Raw genomic sequence first — 14,494 nt, 5'->3', positions numbered from 1 at the left:
GTAAAATCAGGTATGGCCACATGACAACTCGCTTAACAATAGGCTCAATTTACGACTGTAATTCCAGGCTCGGTTATAGTCATGACTCATAAGTTAATCATGGCTGGCTCAGGAATTCTGGGAGTTGAAGACCACAAGTCATAAAAGGGCCATTGTTCTGTCTTCTTCTGCCTCCATCCGAATGATGGCTTAATTAGCCAGCACTATCAGCTCTAGCGACAAAAGAGCCAGCGTCTGCCAAGAGCCCTCGTTATCTTCCACGACGCTGGTGAGTCACAAACTTCAGCTCTAGTCAATCAGTGGATTTGCCTGTTACAAAGAGACACACCAGCTCTGGCTGCCTTTTATATCCTGTGGGGTGTTGCTCCATGACTCAGCCCTTCCTAGGCCTGCCCCACCCTTGCTTCTGTTGTTCCCTCCTCTCTTGCCTATGAAACCTAGGATTCAACCATGCCTGATTGCTGTCAGCTGGGTCTGCAGGCGTGGCCTGGGGGGGGAAGAGTCAGGGGATGGAGGCCTCGTTATCTCTTTCACCTGGCCTGCTTCTGGCTCCTGGAGCTGAGCCAGGGAAGCCGGTGCTCCCGAGGTAAGTCCTGATGGCCCTTCCCCCTCACTGTCCAAGTCACTTTCTGGCAGCAGGCCCGGCTCCAAGTCACTTTCTGGCAGCAGGGCCGGCTCAGGGGGCGCAGACACAATAGCCATGGTTCCCCACTTCTGATATAGAGTCTCAATTTCTTGCTAGTTTGTCAAAGGACAAATAGAACAGAACTTGTGGACATGCTCCTCATTAGCAGAAGATTTTCTCAATTTCCCTTAACGTAAGAAATTATAGATGAATTCTTCCAAAAGAGGAACAATAGACCTACCATTCCAGGAAACGTTTGCTGAAATATAGCTTTCCTGAAACTCTCTTCCCCTATTGGCACATCAACAACTTCTAATAAATATTTTATTGCACATTAAAACTACAACCCCACAAAAATGAATTCCAACCTCACTAAGGATCTTCTCTTGGACAGATCCCCATATTGGAACATATTTTTTTTAAATCATTTGAGATCGAAGAATGAGCCTAACTTAAAATCTACCCAGTTTGCTTGAATTTTTAATGACAAGTACTATTCTTATTTGTTATCTTATTAGGCAGCTTCTGTTTTTAGTTATTTTTAATAGAATGATCACTTAAGTAGTTTAATTGTTCTTTTAGACTGTTTAGAATTAGATATGGAAACTGCCTCGAGGACTCAGAGTTTAGACAGCAAAAAAAGGGGGCAGAAAAAGTAACTTTAAAAAATGAAAACAGCAAATAAACTCAAGACTCCATAATAAATTCTTTGTAATGTTGATAACTTACACTTGCTGGCAGGTTCTCTTGTATTGGAAATTGACAGTCCAGTGAGTTTTGCGACAGTGGAGCTGAGGATCACAAATGCAGGGTTAACAACGACAATAGAAGGTTTTCACATGCAAGCTAATTATTGCACACATTTTAGGCCATCATTTTTTCTTTCGTTTATTGAAAGTTGGGCACAAAATTCTCCATTTATAGTAATAGTTAGACAAACAATATTCAGTGGATCTCCTCAGGGATCAGTCTCCACTGATAATCCTTAATATGGACTATCCCACCACTTTGTTAGTAGGAGTGGGAGGCAAATATGATCTGAATGGAATGAATGAAATTTACTAGTATCCATATATTTCAAGGCAACAGTATTAATAAAATAATCCTTGGACATTATATATCCAAAATATATTTTTGAATGAGTTTATAAGGCTTTAAACTTTATATTTCAGAGGTACAGTAGCTACAGTATGTTAAAAACGAGTTTCTGTCAGGGAAAGTTTAAAAAGAAAGACCATGAGAGAAATTTGTGTTAAAAACATATTTCAGGGAAGCTTGACCATGCATTCTAGAAATAACTAATCACAAAGAGATACAGATAGTCCTCATTTAGCGATTGCTTCATTTAGTGATTGTTCACAGTTACAAAAGTGATGAAAAAGTAACTTTATGACCAATCCTCACATTCATGACCTTCACAGTATGTAAACTGTAGGAAGTTAGCACCCACCCCGTCTTAGGAAATTGAGATATTTTAGGAAATATTAAAAGGGCAGAATATTTCCCCTAAAAGGGAGGCAGAAACTCAGCCTGTGTCAATGAGCCATTAAGACTTGGGCCAATCTATTCTACATAACAAAGAACTACCTCCTTCAGGCAGAGCCATAGGAGAAATTGCCCAAAGCCCTTTCATTACATCATCACCCAGCAAGAGTCAACCAAGCCTGAGACACAGACAACCTACAGAGTTACCTCTGCATGGCCCCATGGGAGTCTGACAACTAATCAGAATACAAGCTCAAATTCAAAAAGTTTAGAGACGGCATAAAACCCAGGCAGTCTCAGCATCTCTTCCCTTTTTGCCCAGGACCTCAAAACCATGTAGTCCTGTCGACCATTAAAAACAATCTTTCAAGTCAGCCACCATGTTTCCAGTGTCTTTCTCCACACTTGGAACTGAATCCAGATGGACATTTCTTCCAACGAAACCAAAGGAAAGCTAAAATACGATCATAAGCATGGTTGTGGTTTCTGAAGAGTGGATGGAAAAGTGACAGAGATGGCAAAATTAAATGTTTTAATTATGGAAACAACGCATCCAATTTTACTTCTACTTGGAAACCGCTTCTAGACTGTTTAGTGCGCAAAACAGGAAAAAATATATATGAAATTTTGGGTGATCCCATTAGTTTGCTGTTATAGAAGTGGCTAATATTCACTAAAGATGAAAAGTAAAAAGTTGATAAAACTCTATTTTGGACCGAAAAAATTTGGAAGCCACTGCCTTTTTTTCTTTCTTCTTTACTTCTTTCCCCCTTCTTTTTTCCTTCCCCATCTTCCTTTTGTTTTTATTTTATTTATATATATCTCACCTTTATCGTTTTTGTAAATAATTCAAGGTTTGAACACAGACAATATTCTTTCTTCCTCCTGTTTTCCTCCAAACAACCCTGTGAGCTGGGTTGGTTTGAAAAAGAGTGATTAGCCCAAAATCACCCAGCTGGCTTTCATGGGAAGGCAGGACTAGAACTCACAATCTCCCACTTTCTAGCCTTATACCTCATAGTTTCCTGCCTTCCATTGAGGACGTGTACACTGCACAAGTCAAAAAGAGGGCTGTGAAAATATTTAGAGACCCCTCACATCCTGGACATAAACTGTTTCAACTCCTACCCTCAAAACAACGCTATAGAGCACTGCACAGCAGAACAACTAGACACAAGAACAGTTTTTCTCCAAACGCCATCACTCTGTTAAACAAATAATTCCCTCAACACTGTCGAAGTATTTACTAAATTTGCACTACTATTAATCTTCTCATCGTTCCCATCACCCATCTTCCACTTAAGATTGTAACTTTGTTGCTTGTATCCTTATGATTTATACTGATATTGATTGTTTCCTGATTGCTTATTTGTACCCTATGACTATCATTAAGTGTTGTATCATTAAGTGTTAAATTTGTACCCTATGACTATCATTAAGTGTTGTAAGTGTTGTACCCTGATGAAGGTATCTTTTGTTTTATATACACGGAGAGCATATGCACCAAGACAAATTCCTTGTGTGGCCAATAAAATTCTATTCTATTCTATTCTAGCCTGGGGCCTTAACCACTAAGCCAAACTGATTCTCCTTATTATCTTCATTTCTCTCTGTAGTTGGTTTCTTTTCAGTAAAATTTGTATAAGCACAATTATGGTTTCATACACAGTGACTAATTTCTTAACAACTGAGTTGCGGGTCTCAACTATGGCCACTAAATGAGGACTACCTGTACCAATTTTTATCCCAATGGATGTTTTAAAATAATCAATTAAAAAATAAGACCCATTGGAATATTACCTTTAAAGTCTATACAGTGATCCAGATCAAATGACAAACATGAATTTAGATACAGAAGCCTTTAAAATAGCTGCATCTTTTCCTGGACTTGCATGGCTGTTGCCCGAAGCCGATTTGCAGTTCTAGGAAAAGGCTTGCTTGGTATAACGTATTCCTGGCAGATGCTATGCACATTCCCAGACACGCTCCATTTAACCCTTCATGTCCATATCTCTATATGGGTTGATCGCCTTTCAAATGTTGACAACAAAATGGATCAGATATGTGTTAATAGACAGATGCATCTTATCTAATGTTGTTAAATGGCAAGTGCTTCACATATTTGTCCCTGGACAAACCCGGAGAAAAACTTCTTCTGTTTGCATAATAATCAGTTTATCATTATTTACCAAGGCATGGTAAGAAATGAAAAATATGAGAAAAACAAACAAACAATAGTTACAAATCAAAATACAAAACAAATGTATTCATAATTTGAAGCAGATGTTAATAGACAGCTGACAGCTAAATAAGAACAGGCTGAAATAACCAGACTACACACACACACACACACACACACACACACACACACACAGATCCAATAAAAAAGGCCTTTAAACCCCTTTTTAAAAGTTGTAACATTTTTCACAAAGAGAAAGGGAGCCGATCTTAGGGTCATAAATCTAGATTCTTAAAATCCCAGAACTAGCAGCTGTGGCAGAAGGAATTGAAAAGAAAAGAAAAGAAAAAAGACCCTATTTAGAAGAGCATTTTTTTTAAAAAACAACAATAACTATGGGAAGAGATGAGAGAAATCAGATCTTGGAAAGTACCAGAATTTTAAACTTAGTTCTGACGCAAATGGGAGGTAGTGAAGAGTCCTGTGCTCTACCGAAACATGGGAATAAGATGGAAGGCCCAGAGTAGCTCAAATGGCATCACTCTGGATGAAGATTAGGGAGCAGAGATAGGACTCAGCCCATTCTTAATTTTATGTCCAACGCAGTAAACAAAGAGACAACACTGATACTGTCAGGATGTGGCTGTAACTTCCCTTGTTATCTCTTCCAACTTCTTTTCTTGCTTGCCAAAGTCTTTTGACTAAATCTTTGACTCTTGTCTCAGAAGCTTAGACAGCTAGGAGTTATGTGAGGACTACTATATTATGTGTGATGCCTCTTCCCTTCCCATCAAGCTGCAGTGTTCTGGTACAGTCCTTCAAATGTAAATTAGGGCAATAAAAATCCCAGCCTCAGGCACAACAAATAACAAAGCAGATGTTATAATGTCAGGTGATGTCTCAGGGAGCCAATCCTAAAGACAAGTTCCCATCAACCTGGCTTCCCCATGCAGGGAGGAAGTACTAGTAGTTCCTAGTTGATGGTTACCATCAATAGTAACCACTCGGTGGATACCTGTAGTGTCTCTTCGAAGCCAGGACATGGATCTGCCACGTATGAATTTTCTCAGTTATATGTTTTCCTCCACTCATAGACTGAAGAAATATGACAATTTGTTCATGTTTTAATCAAATGTATCTACCACCCATCTAACTGTCCAAGTGACATTTTTCAAGTAAAAAGAGATAAAATTCATATAAAAATTCCGTACAAAAAAATTCTGCAGCAGCATCTCTCTTCTTCCCACCTTCACTGATTTTCTTTGTATAGTCAATCTGCTATGACCAAAAAAAAAAAAAAGGGGGGGGGTATGGGCATCCTAACATATGTGAGAAAGAATACCTTTCCATTTTAAAAATATTTCTTTTAAGGGAGAAAATTTATTTATTTAAAAGATTTATATGGCCACATCTAAACCAACTCTGCGTGATTGCTTAAGTACAGTACAGTAACTGCTCCACAAGTATAAATTTAGGTTGCTTATTACTGTCCATGGAGATTCTCGGTCGTCCAGGTCATGGTTGTCTCAAAGGTGCTTTTTCAAAAGGCAACTGGACTTTCCTCTGTTTTCCTTGAAGACGTTTCACTTCTCATTCAAGAAGCTTCATCAGTTGAAACGTCTTCAAGGAAAAAGCACCTTTGAGACAAATTTTCCGGGCTAGATCGACTCTGAAAACTCAAATTGCTTATTAATAGTGAGGATACTCTGCCTCACTTAACTGCATGCCTATGTAATATATATTGTATATTACAATATATATTACATATTACAGACTGTATATAAGAGTTTTCAATATCTGTACTGTACTGGTCACAGTGAAATATGACAGGAGTTTGATCCACTAAAGTGGTTCATATCTAGGGTGTCCATATATGGCTAGGATCGAACAGGGCCCTTCTGTTGCCAAGATTCCTTGTTGTATGTGCACCAAGCAAGCAAGACTGGAAGGGACGGTATTTTTTTGTACATCATTTTCACTATGTTTTTAGTGCCCAGGCTTCTCAAATGCTCTTTGTGTTATGTCCTCACCTCTAGTGTTACTCTGCTGGAAGCTTTCCCGGAGGGTTTGAATCTCCTGAAGTCTGTATTGCAGCTTCTGTAGGCTGAATCGAAACATCAGTTCTTCCCGCTGACGTTCGATGACAAGGGGAACATGTTGATGCTGCAAGAGGGAGAAATGAGACGTGATTCTCCCTGCCGTGTACCTTTTAGGACAGAACTCTTTTGGGTAATAAAAGTTGGAAGGATACATCAGGCCAGAGACCCTTGACAGCAGGGCTGTCAAACTTGCGGCCCATGGGCCGGATGCGTCACGTGCTGGCCACGCCCATGCCCAGTTTAGCAAAGGAGGAGAAAGTTGCAATATGTCATGTGACGATGCGAGTTTAACACCCCTGCTATACGCAATGGAATGCCCCAAGTCCAGTAGTGAAATTCAAATTTTTTTACTACCGGTTCTGTGGATGTGGCGTGGTGGGCGTGGTATGGCTTCCTGGGCATGGCAGGGGAAGGACACTGCAAAATCTCCATTTCTACCCCACTTCAGGGAAAGGATATTGCAAAATCTCCATTCCCTACCTACTCCTGGGGGAAGGATATTGCAAAACCTCCATTCCCACCCCACTCTGAGACCAGCCAGAGGTGGTATTTGCCGGTTCTCCAAACTACTCAAAATTTCCGCTACCAGTTCTCCAGAACCTGTCAGAACCTGCTGGATTTCACCCCTGCCCAAGTCAGCAGTCAAAAGAGACTGGAAGCAGCACATTTTTAACATAGCTTGCATCTCTTATGATGATTTTACAAATGCAAGTAAAGAGAGAAGTAATATTTGATGCTCATAACATGGAAGGCATAGGTAACCTTGGGATGCCAAGGTCTAGAATGGGTCTTGCAATCAATGGAAGTTGTGGGGACTCCTTAGCAACAGATAGTAGCTGCCCTGCCTCCATTTTTAACCATTATCTAACAGATGGGATTTAAGAGTCTGAGCAATTATTTAGATGTCAGAAACAAAGTTGGAAAATCTCTTACCTGCTGGTGAACTGCTGTTTGCTCTGCTTCCAAGATTCTTTTTATAACATTTGCCAGTTGCAGGGGATCTTTCCGATATCTGCTCTATAATTATTAGGAAGGTGGCAACTGTTAATACTTGTCATCCTTCTTCCCTTCTACTATTCTTCCCCATAACAAGTTCACCTAGAATTGCTGTACCAGCTAATGCTATTTATTTAGTTAGTTAGTAAAATTCTACACCACCCATCTTGCCTAAGTGACTCGGGGCAATTTATAACAACATAATAAAACCATATGGACACCTAAATAAAAGTGTATATTTAAAAGAGTTAAGAACAAGTTAAAACATGCAAGTTAAAAAATTATTCCTACAGATTCTGGGAAGGGAAGCACCTACCTATACCTCCAAAGCGTTCCAAATCACAAACTGTGCAAAGAGGACTATCTTTAGGTCAATGCAGATTTCAAGTTTGTTTACAAAAAAAGAACAGATGCACCATGGATTATTACTCCTGGGTAAGGTCCCATATTTTAAACTATTATGAAACATTCAGAACTGGAACCCTCCAGGCATTCTGGAACAACCCATTCTGTCATTTCAGGACACTACCTCGTATACTGTGCATACCAGGTTTACATATCCATGTTTCTTGCATTGCAGCTTTAATGGAGGCCTTGAAGTTTTGTTTTTTATTTGATTTTGTCACAACAGTATATACAATCATCAACATAAACAGTAACTCATCATGAGAGAAAAATTATATATAAGTAAAAGTATGCAACAACTGTGTTAATTTGATATAATGAAGGGAACAATAGGACAGGAACGGTAGGCACTTTTGTGCTCTTATGCACGTCCCTTAGTTCTGAAATTTACCTGGGTAAAGTTCTGAAATTTACCTGGGTAAAGTTCTGAAATTTACCTGGGTAAAGTTCTGAAATTTACCTGGGTAAAGTTCTGAAATTTACCTGGGTAAAGTTCTGAAATTTACCTGGGTAAAGTTCTGAAATTTACCTGGGTAAAGTTCTGAAATTTACCTGGGCATTAGGACCTAGGGGGTTCCCTTTCTTAAAATACCCTTCTCTAAGATTGTTGAAGGAAGACTGAGCCAAGGTAGTCACTGAACATCACTAGAAGTAACTTAGATTCCATTCTAGCAATCAAAGAGCATTGTCGGGTAATTTTTGCATGTGGTCCCGACTTCCTTCTGTTGCAATTTCAAGATTCTGTACAAACAGGAAACTCCTGACTGCAAAAGCAAGTAGCAATGCAGAAGCAGGAATGAATCAAAATATAGAATTGCTGCACGGCAATTCTGTGGAGTCATGGCAACTGGCATGGCTGCATAAAAAGATGTTAATTCAGAACCATCAATCTCAGAGATATGCATCTATGGCAAACCAACAGGAAGCTTGCAATTTACTTTCTTTTTTCTGGTGTAGGAAGTTAGCACCCACTCTTCTCCTAGAAGAAGGAGATATTTTGGGAAATATTAAAAAGGCAGAATATATTTCACTGGATGAGAAATGGAGAAACATGTTTTAAAGACAAAGCAGCTCTCACCTTCCTGTCTCCCCCACCATCTTTGTCAATGGGCCAGAGGTAGAAACCCAATTCCTCCCCCCACCTTTGTCAATGGACCATCATCTGCAACACAATAGGACCCATCTAGCAACAGAAACTCACCACATGGCACCTAGGAAGATTACATCAGCCAGCAAGGCTAGCTAAGACCCCCACCCCCTGGGAATCTGACAACCAATCAGGGTACTCTTCCTGTGCCCCAGGAAGTTCAAAGCTCAGAGAGGGCATAAAAGCAAGGCGGGCTCAGAATCTCAGCCCTTTTCTGTTCAGGAACTCAAACCATGTGATCCTGTCCACCATTAAACCATCTTTCCAAGCAGTCTCCATGTTTTCAGTGTCTTTTTCCCTACTTGGAACTGAACCCAGATGGACATTTCTTCCAACACTGGGTTTTGGGGTTTGTTTGTTTGTATGTGGTGGGTGGGGGGAGGAGATTTTTTTGGATGCAAAACTGAAAGCATAAGTCTGATGTACCCAGTTACAGACCAATTTCTGAATTTGTCTCTGGTTGATTGAGATCTGTGAGGTTCAATTTTCAAAAAACAGCCTACATGTTATGCCTGGCTGCGATTCTCTGCCAGAACTGCAGATTAAAACATGCCTATTCTCCCTTTTTCTGGCAAATTAAGTAATCAGGACACCCATCCTAAGGCCTAATTTCTTTCTGTGATGAAACAATTTAACTCAGTTACAAGACAGTAAAGCATTGACTATCAGCAATTTTTGTAATCATTTCCCTCAACCCAGACAAGAAGAGATCCCTTTTCTTAATCTAGGGAACGCTGCCTGAAATGTTTTTATTTAAGCTAAAGCCCAGGGGCCTCTTTTCTACCATTTTAAAAAGGAGAAGGAACTCTGTTTCTTCTGCTGTCTAGAAAAGAAGGTGAAAGTTTAAACCACAGGACTCAGCATTACGATGGGTGACACACAAACAAATATGCGCATTGTGGTAGGACCGAAGAAGATCCTTTTGGTGACATATCACGTTCACATTACAGCCTTCCCTACCTCAATGCTGGAAACAAACTGAAGAATCTGAGCAGCAGAATTGCAGTTCTTGTTGGCAAGATCTCGTATCTTCTCCACCATGGCAGACAGCAGCCTTCCAGCCAGAAGAGTACAGAAAGAATCTGATCTGTTGATAAATTCCCTAGGGAGAACGTCAGGAGCAGGCAGAGAAAAGGGACAAAAAAGAAGGGTAAAAATAAAGAAGGGTAGAGATCCAGGCTACTATGCCTGCACCCAAGTCATCTTCCTCTTCAATGTTCCCAAACTCAGCTGGTTCAAATTGGAGAAAGTTGGATGCATTGCAGTAGAAAAGTCCCTGTGCTATTCTTTCTGCCTTTTTCTATAAAGACTCCCATTCTGCCAGAGACTGGTCCTTGAAAAAGAGGGTCATTGAAACAATGGAAGGGAGTAAGAAGAGATCTGCAGGAAAAGAGCAAGAATAAGGAACATAGAAAAGAAAGGAAAAGAAGCTGAAAGTCAAAGTTGAAATCCTGAAAATGTTGGGCAGAGCACTGCCAGCAGAGAGAAGAAATTTAACAATGGTGGTAGGCAGCAGTAGAAAGCAGAGGTAACCATCCAGACCAGAGCATAGGTGGACAGAGCAACAACACCAAAAATAGAGGAGCAAGCAGAAAGGGCAACAAGCAACAAGTCCAATTTGAATTATAACAGTCAGAAAAGAGTAGCAACAACAAGCAGGCTGAGAAGGAGCAAAACAAGCCACACCGAGGTGAGCCCAGTGCACTGGTATCCAGGAAGAGAGGACCATGTCTCAGAATACTGACAGTGATACACTGAAGCTTGGATTGCTGTCAGATAAGGGTAAGGATAACAACTACTTCTACCCACCTGCAAACACAAGCCCAGCCCTAACTGAAAATCTGAGGACATGTGAGTGTGGATCCAGGCTGAGACATGCTCTACATCCCATACAATTATATAGAAATGTCTATATAATATATACAATATTATATATATTGTTATTATTATTTATTATTATTATTATTATTTATTAGATTTCTATATTGCCCTTCTCCCGAAGGACTCAGGGCGGTTTACAGCCAAATAAAACACAAACAATATACAATTAAGAACAAAATTAAAAAACTTATTATACAGTTGGCCGAAATTATAAAAACATTTAAAATCTAAAAACCCATTAAAATTCATCTAGAATTTTAGAAATTTAAAAATTTGACAAAAAACTTAGGCCAGCCCCGCGCGAGTAAATAAATACATTTTCAACTCGCGGCGAAAGGTCCGAAGATCAGGTATTTGGCGCAAGCCAGGGGGAAGTTCATTCCAGAGGGTAGGAGCCCCCACAGAGAAGGATCTTCCCCTGGGGGCCGCCAGCCGGCATTGTTTGGCGGATGGCACCCTGAGAAGTCTCTCTCTGTGTGAGCGTACGGGTCGGTGGGAGGCATAAGGTAACAGTAGGCGGTCCCTTAAGTACCCAGGCCCCAAGCCATGGAGCGCTTTAAAGGTAGTAACCAGAACCTTAAAGTGCACCCGAAAGACTACAGGCAGCCAGTGCAGTCTGCGCAGGAGTGGTGTTACATGGGAGCCACGTGGGGCTCCCTCAATCACCCGCGCAGCTGCATTCTGGACTAACTGAAGCCTCTGAGTGCACTTCAAGGGGAGCCCCATGTAGAGAGCATTGCAATAATCCAAGCAAGAGGTCACAAGAGCATGAGTGACTGTGCATAAGGCATCCCGATCAAGGAAGGGGCGCAACTGGCGAACCAGGCGAACCTGGTGAAAAGCTCTCCTGGAGACGGCCGTCAAATGATCTTCGAACGACAGCCGTCCATCCAGGAGAACACCCAAGTTGCGCACCCTTTCCCTTGGGGCCAATGACTCGCCCCAAGGTGTATAAGGTGTATATACATACACCTTATATATATAAGCTCTTCCCAACCTAATATATCACACAAACCATTACCAAGAAAAGGGTAACACTCTGTCAGAGTTTCTTGCAAAAATCAAATCCAGAAGCACACACAGATAACTGATTCGGCTGGATTCATTAACTTCTTTATATACAGGAATATATATACAATATCAATATAGATTCTTCTTACAAGCAAAACACAAGGCAGTTAGTTTCATATCAGCAGAGCAGACCAGCAGACAAATTTACCGTCTAGTTTCAGTTTCAGTTTCACTTGTCTGCACAGACTCAGAAGCTACAGACTAAGACACGCCCTGGCTCCAGTCTGTCTCAGCTCCCAATTGGCTGACTTAGTTGCTATGCCTATTCATTGGCTGATCTATTCCAGTTTATGAATATTCATACTCTGATACTCTTAATCCTCATTTAGCATTGCCAATCTTCTTGGAAGGAGCTGAGAAAAATGAAAACATATTACCCATCTTATTATATATTATCTTCATATTAGTCATGGATTTCTAAGAGCCTGACTAAGATGATTTCTGAGTCAAAGCCTGACATGTAATGATGATCTAGAAATGATAACTATAGCACAATTCTATTGAACAAGGAACTATTCCAAATTTATGATCTGTCAATAAAATAATCAGATGGAAATAGAACAAGCTATACCTACGTGAACATTAGGAATGGGGTTAAAAACCACAAATTGCCAGAGGTGATTAATTTTACCATTCATTACCTTTTTAGCAGACTTACCATGGCTCAGTTTCCAGCCACTCCCCAAGGAGACAACGTAGAGTATGAGGAAATTCTTCATACAAGCCATTGAACCGCTCCGGAGACATGTTGGAGACATAGCTCCACAGGGACATATTGGTATTGGTCATCTAAAATGGTAAAAACCAATGTTCATTATTGCAATCCATCACACAGAAGATTTTACAACATACAGTGTTGACTAACGTTTCATTTCCTGTTTGAGGGGCCTTTTCCACTAATTCAAGTCCAAAACTAGTCTCAATGCAAAAATCAAATAGTTTTTCATATTTCTCTAATAGACTATATTATAGTCTAATACATTCTCTCGATGTATTAGACTATAATTCCTATAATTTAAAGTAGATTCTATGAATCAGTAGAGTAGCAGGTTCAAAACACTTTATCTGATTGTTCATACAAGACCCCATCTGATGCCATCCAATTGTGTGGGAATTCACCAACTTAATTCCCTGCCCTCATATCTCATTGGATTTTCCTATACCAGTGCTAATTTCATCATTGATATCTTGCTTTATGGTATATGTTCAAATCTTTTCAGAAGCCTTAAGAGTCAGAAGTTAACAGATCTCATTCAGGAGAGAAAGAAAACAGTAGAGCTGAGTTTGATACTGAGCAGATAGGATCCAGTCAATAGGCTACATATTTGGCTGAAGTTTTCTAGCTTCTTCATCCCTAGCAGAATGAAGTCAATATTTACAGTAAGAGCAGAAGTGAAACCCTGTTATAAGATCTGGATCTTCTTTCAGGCCTTTGGCAAGGGTGAATGAAGACTGACTTAGATTGCCTGAGTTTCTTTCTTTTTTGTTACAGTCTGGTTTGCCTCGCCTTTGTCATCTCTTATTCTTTTAGTTTTGCTTCTTATTGTATGTTTAAAAATGAATTTACATGTGAGCTGCACAGATTCACAGAGTCAGGGGACAAATTGAACAAGTAAATAAATAGCAGATTATTGCCTCTGACAATTAAAAAATCACTGTCCCACTTTATATCTTCATGGGTTTAATTTGGAGCTTTTCTCTTCCCACAGTTTTCATAGCTTAATTGAAAACCCCATAGCCAGTCCTAAATTGCAGTTGTCAGTTTACATTCTCAACACCTCTATCTCAGAAAATTCTAGCTCCTACCATATGTAGAAAGTTAGCAACTCTTCTAGAAGAATGAAATATTTTGAGGAATATTAAAAAGACAGAAAATTTTATTTCCCTAAATGTGAAATGGAGCAATTTTTTTTTAAAAGGGAGGACGCAGACTCACTCTTAATAGCTCCCCCACCGCAGATATTTTGTTCCCATTGAGAAAGACTGGGCCAGCCTATCTTCAAAACAAAAGACCTTCAGCTTCAGGATGATGGGATTATCCTTCAGGACATAATTAGATTAACCCACTATCATTAGCAGAAAACATTGCATCAGGTGTGAAATCTAAAAATTTTCCCTACCAGTTCTGTGGGCGTGGCTTAATTGGTGGGCGTGGCTTGGTGGTCAGATGACAGGGTGGGCGTGGCCAATAACAATAAATAATGACAATAATAAACAAAGTTTACAAAACAATAAGAGGTACCAAAAACCAACTTTCACACTTTACACACACACAACACAACACAACTGACTCACACACAATGTAAAAGCAGCTGCACTTCACCCAAAATGGCCCCTGCAACAAGCAGGAACCTCACAGAGCCAAAAAAAGCTCAAAAACCAACTTTCACACTTTACACACACAACACAACACAACTGACCCACACACAATGTAAAACCAGCTGCACTTCACCCAAAATGGCCCCTGCAACATGCAGGAAACTCACACACTCACAAAAAGCTCAAAAACCAACTTTCACACTTTACACACACAAAACACAAAACACAACACAACTGACTCACACACACACACACACACACACAAAATGCCACATTCAGCTTTGTGA

The 14,494-nt window shown here is 40.0% G+C and overlaps 1 protein-coding gene across 3 annotated transcripts in view; it reads right to left on the bottom strand.

Annotated features, from left to right (window-relative positions):
• Nucleotides 1-14,494, bottom strand: part of STAT6 (signal transducer and activator of transcription 6) — a 114,922-nt gene that overhangs the window by 58,546 nt on the left and 41,882 nt on the right. For all 3 annotated transcript variants that reach the window (XM_058167392.1, XM_058167390.1, XM_058167391.1), the window contains exons 2-6: nucleotides 12,547-12,677; nucleotides 9,897-10,038; nucleotides 7,322-7,405; nucleotides 6,320-6,452; nucleotides 1,355-1,416 (exon numbers count right to left, since the gene is read on the bottom strand). In XM_058167392.1, the coding sequence (XP_058023375.1) occupies nucleotides 1,355-1,416; nucleotides 6,320-6,452; nucleotides 7,322-7,405; nucleotides 9,897-10,038; nucleotides 12,547-12,677 (552 nt within the window). The remainder of the gene's footprint in view (nucleotides 1-1,354; nucleotides 1,417-6,319; nucleotides 6,453-7,321; nucleotides 7,406-9,896; nucleotides 10,039-12,546; nucleotides 12,678-14,494) is intronic.

This window comes from Ahaetulla prasina, chromosome 2 (genome assembly GCF_028640845.1).
Source record: "Ahaetulla prasina isolate Xishuangbanna chromosome 2, ASM2864084v1, whole genome shotgun sequence".
Classification (NCBI taxonomy): domain Eukaryota; kingdom Metazoa; phylum Chordata; class Lepidosauria; order Squamata; family Colubridae; genus Ahaetulla; species Ahaetulla prasina.
The sequence above is the reverse complement of the archived record's forward strand: the minus strand, read 5'-3'. Positions and strand labels throughout refer to the sequence as shown.